The following is an 18,188-nucleotide window of genomic DNA, read 5'->3' as shown; positions in this document are numbered from 1 at the left end:
GGGTAACTGCAGGAGAAGGAAAGCTCATGGGGGATTAGAGCAGAGGAGTATGTTGGTCCCCGGGGCCTGCTGGAGGTCCAGGTCCATGCCCGATGTGAGTAGCAGCAGGGCCAGCGCGCCCAGGAGCACATCTTTTTCGACCGTGAAGGAGACAGGAGGCCGACTCACTGCCTCGGCTAAATGGAGAGGGAATTTCAGAAGGGCCAGGGCAAAAGCATGGACCTTTTCAGCTGTAAGGGAGGCAAGAGCAAGGTGTGATGTAGGTCCCCGGGGCCTGCTGGAGGTCCAGGTCCATGCCCGATGTGAGTAGCAGCAGGGCCAGCGCGCCCAGGAGCACATCTTTTTCGACCGTAAAGTGAGACAGGAGGCCGACTCACTGCCTCGGCTAAATGGAGAGGGAATTTCAGCAGGGCCAGGGCACAGGCATGGACCTTTTTCAGCTGTAAGGGAGGCAAGAGCAAGGTGTGATGTAGGTCCCCGGGGCCTGCTGGAGGTCCAGGTCCATGCCCGATGTGAGTAGCAGCAGGGCAAGCGCGCCCAGGAGCACATCTTTTTCGACCGTAAAGGGAGACAGGAGGCCGACTCACTGCCTCGGCTAAATGGAGAGGGAATTTCAGCAGGGCCAGGGCACAGGCATGGACCTTTTTCAGCTGTAAGGGAGGCAAGAGCAAGGTGTGATGTAGGTCCCCGGGGCCTGCTGGAGGTCCAGGTCCATGCCCGATGTGAGTAGCAGCAGGGCAAGCGCGCCCAGGAGCACATCTTTTTCGACCGTAAAGGGAGACAGGAGGCCGACTCACTGCCTCGGCTAAATGGAGAGGGAATTTCAGCAGGGCCAGGGCACAGGCATGTACCTTTTTCAGCTGTAAGGGAGGCAAGAGCAAGGTGCGATGTAGGTCCCCGGGGCCTGTTGTCGTACCAGGGGCACGAGTGGTGTGTGTGTGTGGCAAAGAGTTTCTGCGCAGTGTACCAGGGGCACGGGGAAAGGTTGTTGTACCATAGGCACGAGAAAAGTTGTCGTACCATAGGCACGAGAAAAGTTGTCGTACCATAGGCACGAGGAGAGTTTGTGTGGCAAAGTGCTACTGAGCGGTGTACCAGGGACACGGCGAAAAGTTGTTGTACCATAGGCACGAGAAAAGTTGTCGTACCATAGGCACGAGAAAAGTTGTCGTACCATAGGTACGAGGAGTGTTTGTGTGGCAAAGTGCTACTGAGCGGTGTACCAGGGGCATGGCGAAAAGTTGTTGTACCATAGGCACGAGAAAAGTTGTTGTACCATAGGCACGAGAAAAGCTGTCGTACCAGGGGCACGGAGGAAAGTTGTTGTACCATAGGCACGAGAAAAGTTGTTGTACCATAGGCACGAGAAAAGCTGTCGTACCAGGGGCACGGTGGAAAGTTGTTGTACCATAGGCACGAGAAAAGTTGTCGTACCATAGGCACGAGGAGAGTTTGTGTGGCAAAGTGCTACTGAGCGGTGTACCAGGGGCATGGCGAAAAGTTGTTGTACCATAGGCACGAGAAAAGTTGTTGTACCATAGGCACGAGAAAAGCTGTCGTACCAGGGGCACGGAGGAAAGTTGTTGTACCATAGGCACGAGAAAAGTTGTCGTACCATAGGCACGAGGAGAGTTTGTGTGGCAAAGTGCTACTGAGCGGTGTACCAGGGGCATGGCGAAAAGTTGTTGTACCATAGGCACGAGAAAAGTTGTCGTACCATAGGTACGAGGAGAGTTTGTGTGGCAAAGTGCTACTGAGCGGTGTACCAGGGGCACGGCGAAAAGTTGTTGTACCATAGGCACGAGAAAAATTGTTGTACCATAGGCACGAGAAAAGTTGTCGTACCATAGGCACGAGAAAAGTTGTCGTACCATAGGCACAAGCAGTGCGTGCGTGCGTGCGTGCGTGTGTGTGTGTGTGTGTGTGCGGCAGTTCTTCTGCGCAGTGTACCAGGGGCACATTTCAATGTGCTTTCTGGAGTACCAGGGGCACGAGGATTTTGCCAGTGGTGTTCTGCTTTGTTAGTGGGAGGGGGCTTAAGTGTGGGTCCCCGGGGCCTGCTGGAGGTCCAGGTCCATGCTAGATACGTGGTACAGGGTAACTGCAGGGGGGGGGGGGGGTAATGTGGGTTCACGGGGCCTGCTGGAGGTCAAGGTCCATGCTGGATATGCGCTGGAGCGTAACTGCAAGAAAGGAAAGCTAGTGGGGGAGTAGAGCAGGGGAGTATGTGGGTCCCCAGGGCCTGCTGGAGGTCCAGGTCCATGCTAGATATGTGGCACAGGGTAACTGCAGGGGGGGGGGGGGGGGGTAATGTGGGTCCACGGGGCCTGCTGGAAGTCAAGGTCCATGCTAGATATGTGGTACAGGGTAACTGCAGGGGGGGGGGGGGGGGGGGGGGGGGGGGTAATGTGGGTCCCCGGGGCCTGCTGGAAGTCAAGGTCCGTGCTAGATATGTGGTACGGGGTAACTGCGGGGGGGGGGGGGGGGGGGGGGGGGATCTAATGGGGGACTAGATCAGGTGAGGATGTAATGGCCAGTTCAACAGCAGCACATCTTTTTCGACCGTAAGGGAGAGAGGAGGCCGACTCTCTGCCTCGGCCAAATGGAGAGAGATTTTCAGCAGGGCCAGTGCGCCAGGAGCACATCTTTTTCAACCGTGAGGGAGAGAGGAGGCCGACTCACCACCTCGGCCAGGGCCTTTTTTTCTCCCCTCTCCAGTTGAGCAGTCTAAGGGTAATGAGTAGCAAAGGTGCCCTCCGTCATTTATGGGAGACGGGTGTCTGAAGATGCGCAAGTCAGCAGACACCCTCGGCAACGCTCGGACGGCACTGGGACGGCGCGAGAGAGCGAGTTGCTGCCACAGCAGCCTCCTCTTCCGGCCCACCTGCCTGCCAGCCTTCCCTCCCACCCCGATCGACTGGCAAACGTGGCCTGCCATCAGAGGGCTGCCGCCGGGCCCGGCACCTTCGCCGGCGCCTTCGGGCGGTCAGCTCCTCCGGCCCGCAGGCTCGCCTCTAGCGCTGGCCGGGGGTTACAGCGCGAAGGTCGAAGGGGGTGGTGGTTCTCGGACCCCGCCCTGTCCTCCCCGCGCTTCCCCCCCCCCCGCCAGCCGCGATCGCTCGGTAGCGAGACCGAGACGCCCGGTCCGTCCCGGTGGTCATACCACGGCGGGCCTCGTCGCAGAGTGGGTAGGCAAACCCAGAGTTTGCCCACCCCACGAGGGCGACGGGGCCCCGTCCGGCAAACACGGTTTCTCGAACCCTCGCCCTGGTCCACACGTGCGTCCGGAAAGCCTCGCCCTGGTCGACAGGGCTCAGTAGCCCCGAGCGAGCGAGCGAGCGAGCGCGTGCGTGCGTGCGCGCCGCTGCCGCCGCCTGAGGGGCTACCTGGTTGATCCTGCCAGTAGCATATGCTTGTCTCAAAGATTAAGCCATGCAGGTCTAAGTACACGCGGCCGGTACAGTGAAACTGCGAATGGCTCATTAAATCAGTTATGGTTCCTTTGATCGCTCATCCGTTACTTGGATAACTGTGGCAATTCTAGAGCTAATACATGCAAACGAGCGCTGACCCTCCGGGTATGCATGCATTTATCAGACCCAAAACCCATGTGGGGCGTCCTCTCGGGGGCGCCCCGGCCGCTTTGGTGACTCTAGATAACCTCGAGCCGATCGCTGGCCCTCCGTGGCGGCGACGTCTCATTCGAATGTCTGCCCTATCAACTTTCGATGGTACTTTATGTGCCTACCATGGTGACCACGGGTAACGGGGAATCAGGGTTCGATTCCGGAGAGGGAGCCTGAGAAACGGCTACCACATCCAAGGAAGGCAGCAGGCGCGCAAATTACCCACTCCCGACTCGGGGAGGTAGTGACGAAAAATAACAATACAGGACTCTTTCGAGGCCCTGTAATTGGAATGAGTACACTTTAAATCCTTTAATCAGTATAAAGGATATTGACACTGATGCTTGCACTGTTCTGTGCAGTGTTTTCCCCACTCTTCAGGGTCAGCGTAGGAACATTTTATCAGCTGATCCATCCCTTTCTCTAAAAGCAACCAGAGAATTTCTTCCTTCATCATCATGACGTTCTTAATTGACTTGAAATGACATTTTTTCTGTGGCACTGACAGGTAATATGAACATTTTGTGTAACGTGGTAATATAAGTGAGCTACACAATAGCATTTCTAAAACATACATTTCATCAGACACCGTCCCTCTTTGGCATACTAATGGATGTAAATACATGCTTAAAGAAAAAATAACAGATGTGCAGAACATAGATAAAATAACAAGTGCTGGCTGTAGTGAAATCAATCAGCAGGAAGCACTGTGATCTATGATGTTCACCTGCAAGAATACTATTATCAACTTGTGGATTTACAGCTAAAGAGGTTTGATGGATGCTAATGTTTTTCATCAGATTGATGTCCCAGACTGGGAGAGAAGGAACGGGGGAGGCAGTGAGAGGAGAGCTGTTGTTTGGCTTGACTGAACTGAGCAGCAAAATTGGATGATTTAGGGACGCTGAATTAAATAACCAAAGATTTCCACCAACCCCTTCCTCACACATAGTAAAATACAGTGCATGCACATGTATGACATATGCATGTGCATACACTCTGCGTACATGCCTGTGGACAGAAAGAAAAGACATTCAATCTCTCTCTCTCACACACATACACACACTCGTTTTCATATCTTAGTGAGGACATCTAATTGACATAATGCTTTCCCCAGCCGCTTACCCTACCCATCAGAACAGAATGCCTAACCCTGACCCTTTGCCTGAACCCTAAACCTGACATTAAAACAACATTTTGAGCCTCAAAAATGTCTTCAAACTCAATGAGACGGGCGTTTTGTCCCCATAAGGGACAGTTGGTCTCCACAAGTATCACAAAGACGTCTAAACACACACACACACACACACACACACACACACACACACACACACACACACACACACACACACACACTACAGGCTTGTGTTTACCTGGATTTTGTACGAGAAAGTAGAATTCTTTATCTCAAAGGCATTGGGCCAAGCAAGGTCACAACCAATCCTGACCCAACATTGTGTGTGTGTGTGTGTGTGTGTGTGTGTGTGTGTGTGTGTGTGTGTGTGTGTGTGTGTGTGTGTGTGTGTGTGTGTGTGCCTAAAGCATTACAAAAGTTCTTCCACTTTAAACTTAACACACGTATCTGCATCTTTCTTCATGGCTCTTTTTTAATGCAGCTTTAGTCAGACTGCAAACGGAGAAAATCTTTCTCATCACAACCATAACGGTGTGTTCACACCGAACGCGATGGACGCGAATAAAACGCCCCAAACGCCCCTAATTTGACGCGTGTACATTCGCGTCTCAACGCGTGTCCAAGAAAAATCCATCGCGCGTCAAAATATGATATTTTGACGCGCGTGAACCGGAAATGTGGGAGGAATGTGGGAGGGAGTTGTGCCAGACCGGTATCTTTGCAAGATGGCAGCTATCGAGCTAGCACTTGAAGAGAGAGTCTCCCTTCTCTATGTACTGTGGAGAGCAGAGCAGCAGCGTAACAGACGTTCTCGCCGTACCTGGGTCCATCAGGTCCTCCAGAGGCATGAGCAGTTTGGTGAGTTTCACCACTTGCTCCAGGAGCTGCGCCTGGATGACGGCCGATTCCAGCGCTATCACCGTTGGCCAGTTTGAGGACCTGCTTTCCCTCGTCGGTCCCAGCATTGCCCGCCTAGACACCAACTACAGACGCTCAATCCCACCTGCAGAGCGCCTGTCCGTCTGCCTGAGGTTAGTAAAACTATTTAATACGGTAGTCCTTTATTGATATCTGTGCTAATATGCTAATCCATCCAGTTATACACTGCTAACATGGATGTGCTATGCTAACAGTGAATGCTGTCGGTGTTTACTGAAAGCAAACTGTGGTACAGAGACGACTCTTTATAATATTTCTAGTGATACTCAGAAGCTCTCATCAAGTCCCGATTTAATTCGATTTATGCTGTTATCAGTGTTTGCATGATAGCATGGCTGTGGTGTCACATCAATGTATGCGCTCGGTGTTTGCTGATATCAAACTGTAGCATTAGGACCACTGAGTTAACCTTTGTAGTGATACTCACTCCTTTTTATTTAGACCTGGTTTAATTCTGGGATAGTTGAATATTTGTATATAATCCCTGCAGCTGTCAGACTCTATAGCAGGGGTCACAGCCTTTATTAAAACAGAGTTAGATAAAAATGTGAACAGTTTGGTTCATCTTTAGTTACATGGTTCTATCTTGATAAGCTGTCTTATCACAGATTAATTTTTCAAAAATATTAATGATTTAAGCAAGGAAAGGGCTACATGTCAACATACAACTCTTTATTTCTATTAATGTCTTACTTCATTCCTACCTGATTGACATGTTTAGGAATTATGAGTGATTGGCTCACTGTAGTTGTGAAAGTTGCTACCAATCAAATTATGATATGTTAAAGTTAAAACAAAACACAACTGTTTTAGATATGATCTAATATACATTTTGTAATTATCCTTATAATTACAAAAGGTTTTATGTAAGATTCATGTTTTGTGATTTAAATCTGACATCACAAAAGTATTTTGGAATTTGAATGATGTATTTTGTAACTGCAGTACACATAATACTGATTTTGAACAATTTTGTCCAGGTTCCTTGTCACCGGGGACTCCTTCAGGACCATCGCGTTCAGTTTCAGAGTCGGTGTGTCCACGGTGAGCCAGATCACCCCCCAGGCAGCGACGTCCATCTGGGACTGTCTAGTGGACGACTTCATGGCTGTGCCTTCACCTGGAGACTGGCGCTCCATCACAGAGGGATTCCAGGAGCGCTGGAACTTTCCTCTGTGCTGTGCAGCTCTGGATGGGAAGCACATCCAGACAAAGGCACCCCATATATCATATAGGAGACACACACATTGATATACACTAAATATTCATTTCATTTCTTTTTTGTGGTGCCCAAATTGATGCACCTGCTTGATTTTGTTTAAACAATTATTGCACACTTTCTGTAAATCCAGTAAACTTCTTTTCACTTCTCAAATATCACTGTGTGTGTCTCCTGTATGATATTTAACTGACATTTTTTATTGTAACAACCAACAATTTATACAGGAAAATAATGTCTATTAACAAGGTTGCCCAAACTTCTGCATCCCACTGTATCAGTATATTTTGTCATTAGTATAATATGAAATAAATTCTACATGTGTCAAGTCGTGTGCCAACATTTGCTGTGTAGTAGAACTGAGACATTAGTCATTATAAACATTTATTTGAAATAATATTAAAAGTCTCAAACAGAAAAACATTAAACATAAATATATAAAATATAAGAATTTACAGAGAGACAGGAATAAAAAGGACCAGCTGCTCTCCAGAGCAGGAACAAGGCTGAGGAGGAAATGCTCCATTGGAGACTGGTGTGGGCTCTTCAGGGACTCCAGGATGGCCAGCTCCACCGCCGATGGACCGTCCTGGGACCTGTCCCTCATCTGCCTCGGAGCCGTCCTCCTCTGTGGGCCTGTAAAACAGCACAAAACACAAAGAAATGAGAAGGCTGCTACTAGATTTTAATTTCAACATTGGAAAAAAAAAAAAAACAATAACAGGATATAATCAGATTGGTTGTAGATATTTAGTAAAGGTGATCACAAGGGAATCCCACCGACTAAAAAGGTATCAGTGCTTGCTGTACATATCTGTGGGTGCAGCAGCAGGAGCTCAGGGACTGGGGATGCTCTGCTGCAGAATCAGTTGGTTCTATCAATACAGTATTAAATGTTAACAGGTTCGATATAATAATCGTAGAGTAGACAGTGGTCCCTCATTTATTGCAGGGGTTCTCAGAATAACTAGCCCCTGGTCACAGTTCTCACAATTGATTCTCAAAGTGCAAACCTTTGTAGATTGCAAAACGTAAAAGTATTATTATGCCGCGGTTTGTCTTCATCTGCCCGCCACTTTCGTGCGCCTTTTTCCCTCACGGTGCAGGTGTCTATTTCCGAATGAGGCTCATAGTTATGGGTGTTTTTGTGCTGTTTTTTCTATTGGACGCGATGGTTATCAAAACCAAACGTGATAAATTTGGCAAGCGCAGGAGATTTGTCAATCAGGCTGCAGAATGCAATGCTGTACTGTGCAATAAAAAATCAGCGAAAAAGCAAAGCAGTGACGGATGAACAGCGGGACCACTGTGTGCTGTTTATTAATAAACAATAAAATATATTCCTTAAATGATAACATGCATAAAAGCAGAACGGTATTTGTACGTCAGTGGGAAAATAGCGGTGGCTTGCTAGCTTTTGTGCGGCTTCCCCGGGTCAGTGAAAACTTTCAAAAGAGAAATGAATGAACTTACCAGGTTGCCCGATCTCTTCACATATCTTCCTCCAAGCTCAGTCCTTTTTATTCCTGTCTCGGTACTGAAAGCAGCTGGTGTTGTACAGCTCCGAGTTGTTTGCTACCGCATTGATTAGCCTTCCCCTCCATTGAAGTATGAAAGGCTTTGGCTGGATCTGCCCCTTTGACCTAGGTAACAGCCACGTCACCAGGCTCCTGATTGGTTGTCACGGCGCGATTTGACGCTGGAGTTCAGATTTTTCCAACTCGAGCGGTAGACGCGAAACGCGCGTATGCACAAAATGCAACACAAAAACTCACGCGCGGTTTTATTCGCGAGTCAAACGCGCCAGACGCGCTACACTGACGCGCGTTTCACGCGTTTTGGCGTTTTCGCGATGCAAATCTGCTTCCGAATTTTCGCGGGACCCGCAATCGCGCGTCATCGCGCCTTTCCATTGACTTTACATGTAAACCTGACGCTCTATTCGCGTCCATCGCGTTCGGTGTGAACACACCGTAAGAGCTCTCCAATCTGATGCAGATCTACTTTTTATTAGAGGCTTAGTAATGGTGCTGCATATCAATGAGCGGCTCGAACTCTGAGGAATTTGGTGACATCATGATACGTGAGCATAACTGGAAGTAATCTGAATTTTTTTTAGTTTAGTTTAGTTGTTCTTTCTTCTATGAATTAGTGGGCAGGCAAAGAATGACTGATGAAGAATGATTTTAGTCTTATGTCCTGGTTCACCATTTAATGCAGCTGGATTCAACTGCCAATATTGCTGTTTGCAGTCGGTTTTATAACCAGTATGACCTGAAAAATATATGGGAGATGGACTTTAATGATTCAGAATGTGAATGACAATGAGATATCATGTAGTAGAGGACGCTGATGCCAAAGTGGCCTTCTCCCATATAGTACACAACAGGATGTACTTCAGAAGAATTCGCATTACTGGACAGTAGGGCTGTTTGATTTTGCATAAAATGAGAATCACGATTTTTTGGCTTAGAATTGAGATCACGATTCTCTCAGATTTTCTTTTCCAGTATAAATATTTATCGCACTTATTAACTGCACATCAACTTCGTAACAGTTGAGACTGAACATAAAAACAATAAATAAACATAAAAACAACAAATGTCTCACGTTTTGTTGCTGCAAAATGTTGTACTGCTTGAGATTCGGTCTCCACCGTTGCTCGACGCTGCGTGTACAGAGCAGGTAGTGCAACAATAGAAAAATAGTTGCGGGACGGCACTGTGCAGCGTTTGTCTAGGGTGTTGATCGTTTTCCTAAATCCCTCGTTTTGCACAGTGTTGATGGAGCCATATCTGTGGTCAGGTGATAAGTGATAGCCTCCGTAATGTCTTTGTGCCTGCGGGAGGTCGACGGGTATAGAGAAGCGCTGTATAAGGTTCCCGTTATTGATGTTTGGGTGGTTGACCGGGACGGATTTTCTCCTGTCACTTTCTCGTCATCCCTGACGTGCTCGCCGTTGTTTTTTCCTGCTAATTTTAGCATCACACGGCACAGCTTCTGTATCACGTGGTATAAGGCTCCGCCCTCGTCATTTGTTGAGCAGGAAGAGTGAGCGCTTGTTTTCATGCAGAGTACGTCCCGGATCAAAATGCGCTACAATCGTCGTCTTTTTTTTATTTTATTTTTTTAATCGTTGTCATTTGGAAATGAGATCGCACATAAGTATGAATCGAGATCGCGATTTTCTAACGATTAATTGTGCAGCCCTACTGGACATACTCAGTGTCTGAGCGTCTTTAGAAGAGGGAGCTGCTTGGAAACAATGTGTAGGAGGCCACACGGGCCTAACTTGATCATTGTTACTCTAACATCAATCCCGTGTGGCTGTGTAATAAAACATGAGTAATGTTAATGTCTATATTTCCAGCAATGTTGCTGGGTTTGCAGCCTGTTACAAAAGATTATTTTCATGGCTATGAATAATTTACTCCATAATAACTCCACAGCAGGTAAGGTTTTTCAACTTACCTGGATTTTTTAATGCTTATAGTTAGAGGCCACTTTAAAAGACAGGCTTGTTGAGAAATTGGAGGCTGTACCATATTGTCTTTATTTTTCAGATTTAAAGTGTAACAAATACAATAATAATAACTGCATTCATATTTAAAAATATAAATTAAAAAGTTTTTTTTGCAGGCCAATAAAAATGTGCAAGGGCTGTAAGACTGAGGCACTGACCTGGGGCTGTCTCTTAATCCACTTACAGTGGTGTCCTGTTTGATTGCATTTTTAAGAACTTGTCCTAGCTTGGCTCTTTTTGTATAGAACCTTTTCATTCTTTTTTGACTTCCAATGGGTGTTATCACATGGACAGACAAATTTAATTAAGAAAAGCATTGTGAAATATGACAGACACATATTTCTTATGAACAAGAATTTATTTTTGAACACTGAAACAGTGATGGGCAGAAAACCTGATCATTTTAAGTAACTTAAAAAACATGAATGAAAAGGATCAGCTGTTTAAAGTCCTTCTCTTACCATGTGTTGTAAAGCCATATGTGTGCCATGCCTCACTGAAGGTAAAAACACCTAAAAGATACACTTGTGCATTTACAGTTGAAGCTCCACCTGCAGCCCCATCTTTCACTTCACTTTCACTTGGTGAATTTTAGGAGCTGAGACATCCTTCATTTAAGCACCAACATAGAGTAGTGAGTCATAGACAGGAGGATGAAGATTGTGGTAATGTAGTGTAGTTTTTAATACTTTTTTCATGAAATAATCTGCTTTTAGTGACCAACAGTGAAAAAGCGGTTAAAAAGATCACCAGCTTTGTAGTCCTTCTGTGAAATGATCCCACAGCTTCAGAGTTGGATACAAAAAACAAGGTGCAATCAACAAAGTTCTCAGATTTGATATTTATCTGTAATCAATGAAAGTCTGTGATCCACATATGTGAGGGCACAGCAATATTTGTTCTGACAGCTGTGACTAGCATCATCACTTCTTTCTGCTGCAGGGAAGTCAGTCTGGGCTTCACCAAAGAAGGACAATCAATGTTAGGGAGCACTGAAGATGTGCTAAGAAACTCTATATTTCATTTTCCTCTGCTTTGTTGGCCATCTGTATATTTTAAACGTTTGTATTTTTTGATGTCTATAAAATGTAACTGAAAAACATTCAGTATATAACAGTGTACAATATTTGTCCCTAAACATGGATGTAAAAATGATGCTGAACCAACTGTTCTGAAATCTTTTCATGAGTGAAATGTACACATGTTGATCTCATTGACTGATGAGCTGATCAAAGTTAACGGTGTTTTTTTTCTGTGTCATTCAGTATGCCCAGATAAGGAGCCAGGACTGCAACCATGGATGCCAGGACACAGTGAAGACCACCGTGTGACGATCAGTAATAACAGCACGGTCCTTCTCACAACTTCAGCTACTGTCCACTCTATTGAGATTCTCAGCGGAGGTAAACTGGACAAATCTATCATCTCTTTATCTTTCTCTAAACTGAAGTGATATTTCAGGAGACCGGTGAAGAAAAGCTTCAGCATAGGAAGAAAACTAGCAAGAGAAAGGAAGAAGAAAGAGACCATGATTCTTACATGCTTCAGAGATAACAAAAGGTGTCCCATAGTTGCAGTGGTTTGGGATTGTGGTTTGAATTTAGCTGAACCCAACACAGACCCACCAGAGAAAAGTAACATTTGGACTGTGTAATATGAGCAGTAGGTGAGGTGTTTTGGTGAGGAGTAGGGGGGCATAGCTTATCTGTGTTTGAAATACTCCAGGAAAAGTCTTTCAGTCTAACTAAGGCTGCAGCTACACTGGGATTTACAGTCACTGAACTCGTAGCCCTTACCAGAACCCCCCAAACCTGCAGCTTCAGTCTCAGAGGAGCTCAACAAATTTTGCCACTCTACCAGTTGGTCCAAGCACATTCTCAACCCCCTACTATACACCCTGTACATCGATGACTGCTCACCAACCCACCTCAACTAACGTCATTGTCAAGTATGCTGATGACAACACCATGGTAGGGCTCATCTCTGATGGAGGTGAGACAGTGTACTGGGCAGAGATGGAAAACATGTCTGGCTGTTGCTCCGAAAATAGCCTGAAGCTGAATATCCTTCAAACAAAAGAACTTATAATGGACTTCAGGAGGCACGGACTGGTCCCCTCCCCTCTCATTATAAATGGGGAACTGGTGGAATCTGTCTCCACCTTCAGATTTCTGGACACCTGATCTCATCTCTGCTGATCTCGTTCACAACACCATTGCCCTGGTAAAGAACAGCAGGATCAACAGCAGCTGCACTTTCTCCATGTCCTGAGGAAGAGTAACTTGAACCAGAAGCTGCTGCTGGCCTTCTACTGCTCCTCAGTGGAAAGCATGCTCTCCTACTGCCTGGGTTTTTGATACGCAGGGGCATCAGCGTAACTTTGTGGGTAAATTCCCAGATGATTAAACATGCGACTATTTTGCTGGTAATACCTGAAATGAGTAAAGAAAATCAACAGCCTATTTATGCAAGATAATTCATAGTTTTATTGGGGGGTTATATTGGTTCGGGGGGTCATAACCCCCCTAACCCCCCTGGAACTTACGCCCCTGTGCAGGGGTCACAAATGAGAAGCCTTACAGGGGCTTGTCCTTCCATGATGCTTCCTCTTCTTGCTCCTTCTCTTGCTTGCGTTTCTGCTACCTGAGATATTCACTAAGAAAACTATTAATCTTCCTGATTTACTCATAGATCTTTGTTCTTTTATCTTCGCTAGCAGTTCTGACATCCACTAGTCCTTGGCCACCTTTCTTCTGTTTAGCGTACAGACTCAGGGTGCTGGCTTTGGGGTGAAACCCTCCATGCATAGTAAGGAGCTTCTTTGTCTTGATGTCAGTGGCTTGTTTCTCTTCTTTTGGCCAGCTGATTGTTCCAGCAGGTTATCTGATTACTGGCAGAGTGTAGTTGCTGATTGTCCCTGACTCTGCAGGTATTTGATGGTTGCAGTTTCTTAGCAGCTTCTTCATTTTTCCCAGTTCCCTGTGGGATTGCTTGATGGTCTGAATTTAATTAAAAAGTGAAAAGTATATAGAGTATATTGTGCAAAAGAAATCATTTTAATTAATGACAGAAATGTGGTAAACAAAGGGCTACGGTCGTTCTGAGAGAAGTAATACATGCAGGATGTATCACTGAATGCTTATTTACTACTGAGCTGAAATCATTGAACTACAGACAAAGTAAAAGAGATAGCTGTCAAGCTACATCCATGTATGTGTTTGTGTGGAAAGCCTGAATTCAGGGCCATAAATGGTAGGAAGACAGAAGGAGTTTGTGGGCACAGGGGCATGAAAGACCTGCCAGGAGGCTTCATCACTCACCCACCCTCCTCTCTTCCCCACAGGAAAGCTGGTGATTGCTGACACCAACCGGCCTATACTGCTTCGGACAAAACACATTCTGATTGGGAACGAGGGGGAGCTGCACATTGGAAGCCCAGACTGTCCTTATAAAGGCAACCTCACCATCTTGCTATTTGGAAGGTGAGGGTTTATAAAACGTAGCAGAATAAAAACACTATTTGTTAAAAATGAGTTATTAGGTATTTACTGTTAAGAAAAAAAGTAAGTGTAAGATTTTTACCACGTTTACTAATTGGTGGATACACCGTGTTTAAAAAGCAGTGATTATACTTGTTTGGAAGAAGGTAGCAGTGTGAATCACAAGACTAAAAGTAAACTGAGTGGTAAAGAAAGGATTGTGGTTTGGTTAAAATGGAGCGACTTGGTCCTGAGACCCATCCGAGAATTCTTGTGACGCACACATCAGGGGACTGACTGAGGCTCGTGTGACGCCACGTGACTGTGACGGGAAGGTAGAATGAGGCAGCAGAAGAATAAGACCAGTAATGAAACTTTTAACAGAGAACGACCTCAACATACGGTAGTAATAAACAAATATGTTCGATATCCCAATGTGTTGTCTTTTGTTATCAGTGATGATAGCGTATTAAATAGTGAATTTGTTGTTGCACACAAACTAATGACAAACATTATCATATTAGACTACTTGTGATTAGTAAGAAAAATATTTATTATCATTTTGCTGTTAGTAAAAGATCTATTTACTCATTTACTTAATACCTGTTATGGTTATTAAAAAGTATTAATTGATGCCATCTTTGTTGTCTTCATCAGGTTTCATGAATTTGACTGCATAGTTTTCACCTAATCAGACACAAACTCTAACGGAATTTTTTCTAAAAATTAATTTAGATTAATAAAACAGACAAATTTTTAGGTAAAGTAATCACGAGTCACAGCCTGTTGTACAGGACTTGTGCTCTCTTGTTATTTGATTCTTCTGTCTCTCCTTAAGACCAACTATCTAACAAAACTGACACACATAAAAGATTTTTGGGTTTTTTAATTCTTGGAAGAGAAAGAAAACAAACTCTTAATAATTATTCTGCAATAATTTGTTTGTATAAACCGACATCAAGGCTAACTAAAGTGCACTCTGTGTCTCAAAGCCACTTGAAAACTGGCATACTGTCCAAACATTTATCATTCTCCATTCTTGTCCATAGACTGGATGACAGCGATGAGGAGCACAGCTACTTTGGGAGGAAGTACATTGGCGTGGGGAGTGGGGGGACACTGGAGATTCACGGAGAAAGGAAGCTGTCCTGGACATTCCTCAACAAGACCCTCCATCCCAGAGAGAGCAGTCAAAACAACTATCTGTTCCAAAGAAGCTGGGGGAATCGAGGCATCATAATCCACGTAATCGACCCCAAGACAGGGGAGGTGCTGCATGATGACAGGTGAAGTTCCTCTTGAACATAAGGGCTGCATCAGAGCTGCAGTAAAATCTGGAGACTTAATTAGAGAAGTAATGATCTGGTAACTGTCAGATCATAAGCTTCTAATGAAGGGTTGTAATGAAGTAGACAAATGTGCTCTTAATAAATCTAACGGTGTTTTACAGACGGATATTACATTTAGAAATCAATGACATGCTTAATATCCTTTCATTAATAATAAAATCTATTCAGCCATCAGGTCAATAGGTCCAGTAAAGTGACATAAATATATTATTGAGCAATATTAGTGTCAGCCCTCTTTCGAAGAGAGATTGTTACCAGTGAATGTCAGTTGTTACTAAAGGGTCATTTATCATGACTCTTTAGTAACATTTATTTCAAAAGTGTCATTTACAACGGACATTTTATGCTAAAACATAACATCAAAAAATTCTCATTTCATGAGTGAAGTCTTACCAACTGCCATTCCTGTCACAGAAATGCACTTTGGCAGTCAGAAAGGCTGAAACAGAGTTTCTTTTTCTATACAGTGACAATGATTTTCATGTTTGGTGGTGACATTGATGAATAAAGACCACAGTTACTGTCCTTGAATTCAATTTGATTCAGTTTTATTTATATAGGTCCAAATCACAACCACAGTCAACCTACAGAGAACAATGAAACAAGTCAAGCACTTGGTGACAGTGGGAAAGAAAAACTGCCTTTTAACAGGATATAACCTCCAGCAGAGTAAGGCTCATGGAGGGGATGTGTGAGTGGTCGAGGGTGAAGTGGGGAAGGCAGGAAAAAGACATGTTGTGAAAGAAAGCCAGAGATGAATAAAGAAGAAACCGGGTCCAGGGTTTAAGGTCACTAATCCATCCCTAACCATGGGCTTCATCAAAAACTCTTAAAAGTAGAGAGGATGTCTGTCTTCTGAAACTGGGAGCTGGTTCCACATACGAGGTGCCAGAAAGCTAAAGTCTCCTAAAGCTAAAACCTGCAGGACGGCGATTTTACTGCAAAATGAGAGAGGCGCTCGGCAGACTTACCTGTACATAGGGGTAGAAATGGTTGCAGCAGCTACTTAAAATCAGTTGTCAAAAGTGAAATGCAGTCGTAACTCTCCTAATTTTATTCTAGTTACAAGGAGAATGCCAATTCAATTTTTACTCAAGCGTGACTGAAACATTATTGGTTAGGTTTTTAAACTTTGTTTTAAACCATTTAATTACAAGTAAAAATGCGTCAGAGATTCATTCAAGCTGTGAACCGCTCTGAAGCAAAAAATGCAAAGTGGCAAGTGTGCAAAATAGCTCGTGTTCTCCATGTCATCTCATGATGGCAGACTGTTTGCAAAATAGCACAGCTTTCAAAAGTCCCCTGAACAGAAGGCGTAAGAATTTGGTGCTTTTCCTCTTTTATCTGTCTCTCTTTTAATCTCTGCATCATTCTCACAGGTTTGACACGTACCGCAGCAAAAACGAGAGTTATCGCCTTGCAAAATATGTCGATGGCATCAAGCCTGGGCTCATACTGGCGATGATGGTCAATGACGAGGGCTCCAACAACTTGGAGGACTCCGCTAAGAAGAGTATATCCAGGCTTGGCAGCAAACACATCGGGAGTCTCGGCTTTCGGTAGGCTATTGAAACATAATTTTAAAATGAAGTCCATCAACCTCTGTAACCGAACCTGTCATTTTGCCAGGTGTGTCACAGGAAGTTGATTCATTTAAATGCACTCCCCCAATTCTACCAAAGCATATTCTAAATGATACTAATTCTCTTCTCCCTGACGAGTGTGTGTAAACTTCTGAGCTCAAACCGTGTCAGGAAAGAAAATGTGTTTTTGAGCTCTCAGCACAGTATTGTCCAGAGCATTCATTTCATGGACTGCTTTGATTTAATGAGAAAATGTTAGAACCTCAGGTGAAGCACCTTGAATAGTTGTCCTTTTCTCTAATCAATGCCTGAAGCTTTTGGGGATCTCTTGGTGATTAATGATTTTCTACAAACTATGTCAAGGGTAATATTTGTTAGGCAAACTAACACTGGCCACTTTTCTTTTGCTTGCACAGTGATAAAATAGCAATCTAAAATATAACTTTAAAAAGGTGAGAAGTATTGGAAACAAAGAAAGGACATTTGTTTTCTAAGAGACAACTGCAGTCTGCTGCAGCAACTCCTGATTGGAAGACTTGTACTTTTATATCTGGTTATAAAGTCTTCTTGATCATTTAGAGAATAATGTGCCATGGGAGAGCAGACAGTGTTCGTCTTTGTTTCCTACTGAGTTTCCTACCGGTCAAAAGTTTTAGAACACCCCATTTTTTCCAGTTTTTTATTGAAAATTATGCAGTTTAATGTCTCATTGCACTCTTAAATGAAAGCACAGTACAAATAAGCAATTGGAGTTAAAAAAGAAATCATCGAATGTATGCTAAACTTTTGACTCATCAATGTAGACACCTTTGGCAGCTATAACAGCTGAACACACCTGTGGCGTTCTTTCTAAAATAGAAATCAAATATTCTTCAGAACGTTCTTCCCATGTCTGTTGCAGAACTTCCCATAAATGTGGACCTTGTAGCTGCTTTGCTTTCACTCTTCTGTCCACTTCATCCCAAACCAGCTCGATGGGGTTTAAGTCTGGAGACTGTGCTGCCACTCCATGTTTTCAAGCTCACCACCTTGTTCTTTCTTCCTGAGGTAGTTTTGGCATAGCTTGGACTTGTGTTTTGGGTCGTTTTGCTGTAGGCGCACACCAGAGGGTCCTGCATGGTGCTGCAGAATGCTGTCGTAGCCGTTTTGGTTCAGGGTGCCTCTCACTCTGTACAAGTCACCGACCCTGGATCTAGCAAAACAGCCCCGGATGATGGTCTGTCTCTCTTGCATTGTTAATTGCCTTTTTCTCACCATTGTTTTAGCAACACGCTACTTTCTGCAGTACAATACTGTTCAACAGATGCTCACGAGGGTATGATACCACGGTGTGCT

General features: G+C 44.7%; 2 protein-coding genes across 5 annotated transcripts in view; both read left to right on the top strand.

Moving 5' to 3' along the window:
• Positions 1–18,188, top strand: part of cemip (cell migration inducing hyaluronidase 1) — a 160,937-nt gene that overhangs the window by 65,384 nt on the left and 77,365 nt on the right. For 3 of the 4 annotated variants that reach the window (XM_085409269.1, XM_085409278.1, XM_085409285.1), the window contains exons 3-6: positions 11,708–11,845; positions 13,786–13,924; positions 14,971–15,207; positions 16,650–16,829. In XM_085409269.1, the coding sequence (XP_085265395.1) occupies positions 11,708–11,845; positions 13,786–13,924; positions 14,971–15,207; positions 16,650–16,829 (694 nt within the window). Of the gene's footprint in view, positions 1–9,513; positions 10,372–11,707; positions 11,846–13,785; positions 13,925–14,970; positions 15,208–16,649; positions 16,830–18,188 lie in introns of those variants that run through there. The other variant, XM_085409293.1, reaches the window with a different exon arrangement.
• Positions 5,518–7,127, top strand: LOC146679230 (uncharacterized). The gene is made up of 2 exons (XM_085409444.1): positions 5,518–5,792; positions 6,681–7,127. The coding sequence occupies exons 1-2, from the start codon at positions 5,533–5,535 to the stop codon at positions 6,949–6,951; spliced, it is 531 nt and encodes a 176-aa protein (XP_085265570.1). The 5' UTR covers positions 5,518–5,532; the 3' UTR covers positions 6,952–7,127.

This window comes from Rhamphochromis longiceps, linkage group LG1, assembly GCF_057381845.1.
Source record: "Rhamphochromis longiceps isolate RC_006_pf linkage group LG1, R_longiceps_female_GT1.1, whole genome shotgun sequence".
NCBI classification, from domain to species: Eukaryota; Metazoa; Chordata; class Actinopteri; order Cichliformes; family Cichlidae; genus Rhamphochromis; species Rhamphochromis longiceps.
This window is presented reverse-complemented; position numbering and strand designations above follow the sequence as displayed.

Bases quoted from the DNA above. Each gene is read 5' to 3' on its own strand.
- LOC146679230 (XM_085409444.1), top strand. From the start codon at position 5,533: ATGTACTGTGGAGAGCAGAGCAGCAGCGTAACAGACGTTCTCGCCGTA. The intron at 5,793-6,680 runs GTTAGTAAAACT...AATTTTGTCCAG, and splicing joins CGCCTGTCCGTCTGCCTGAG to GTTCCTTGTCACCGGGGACT.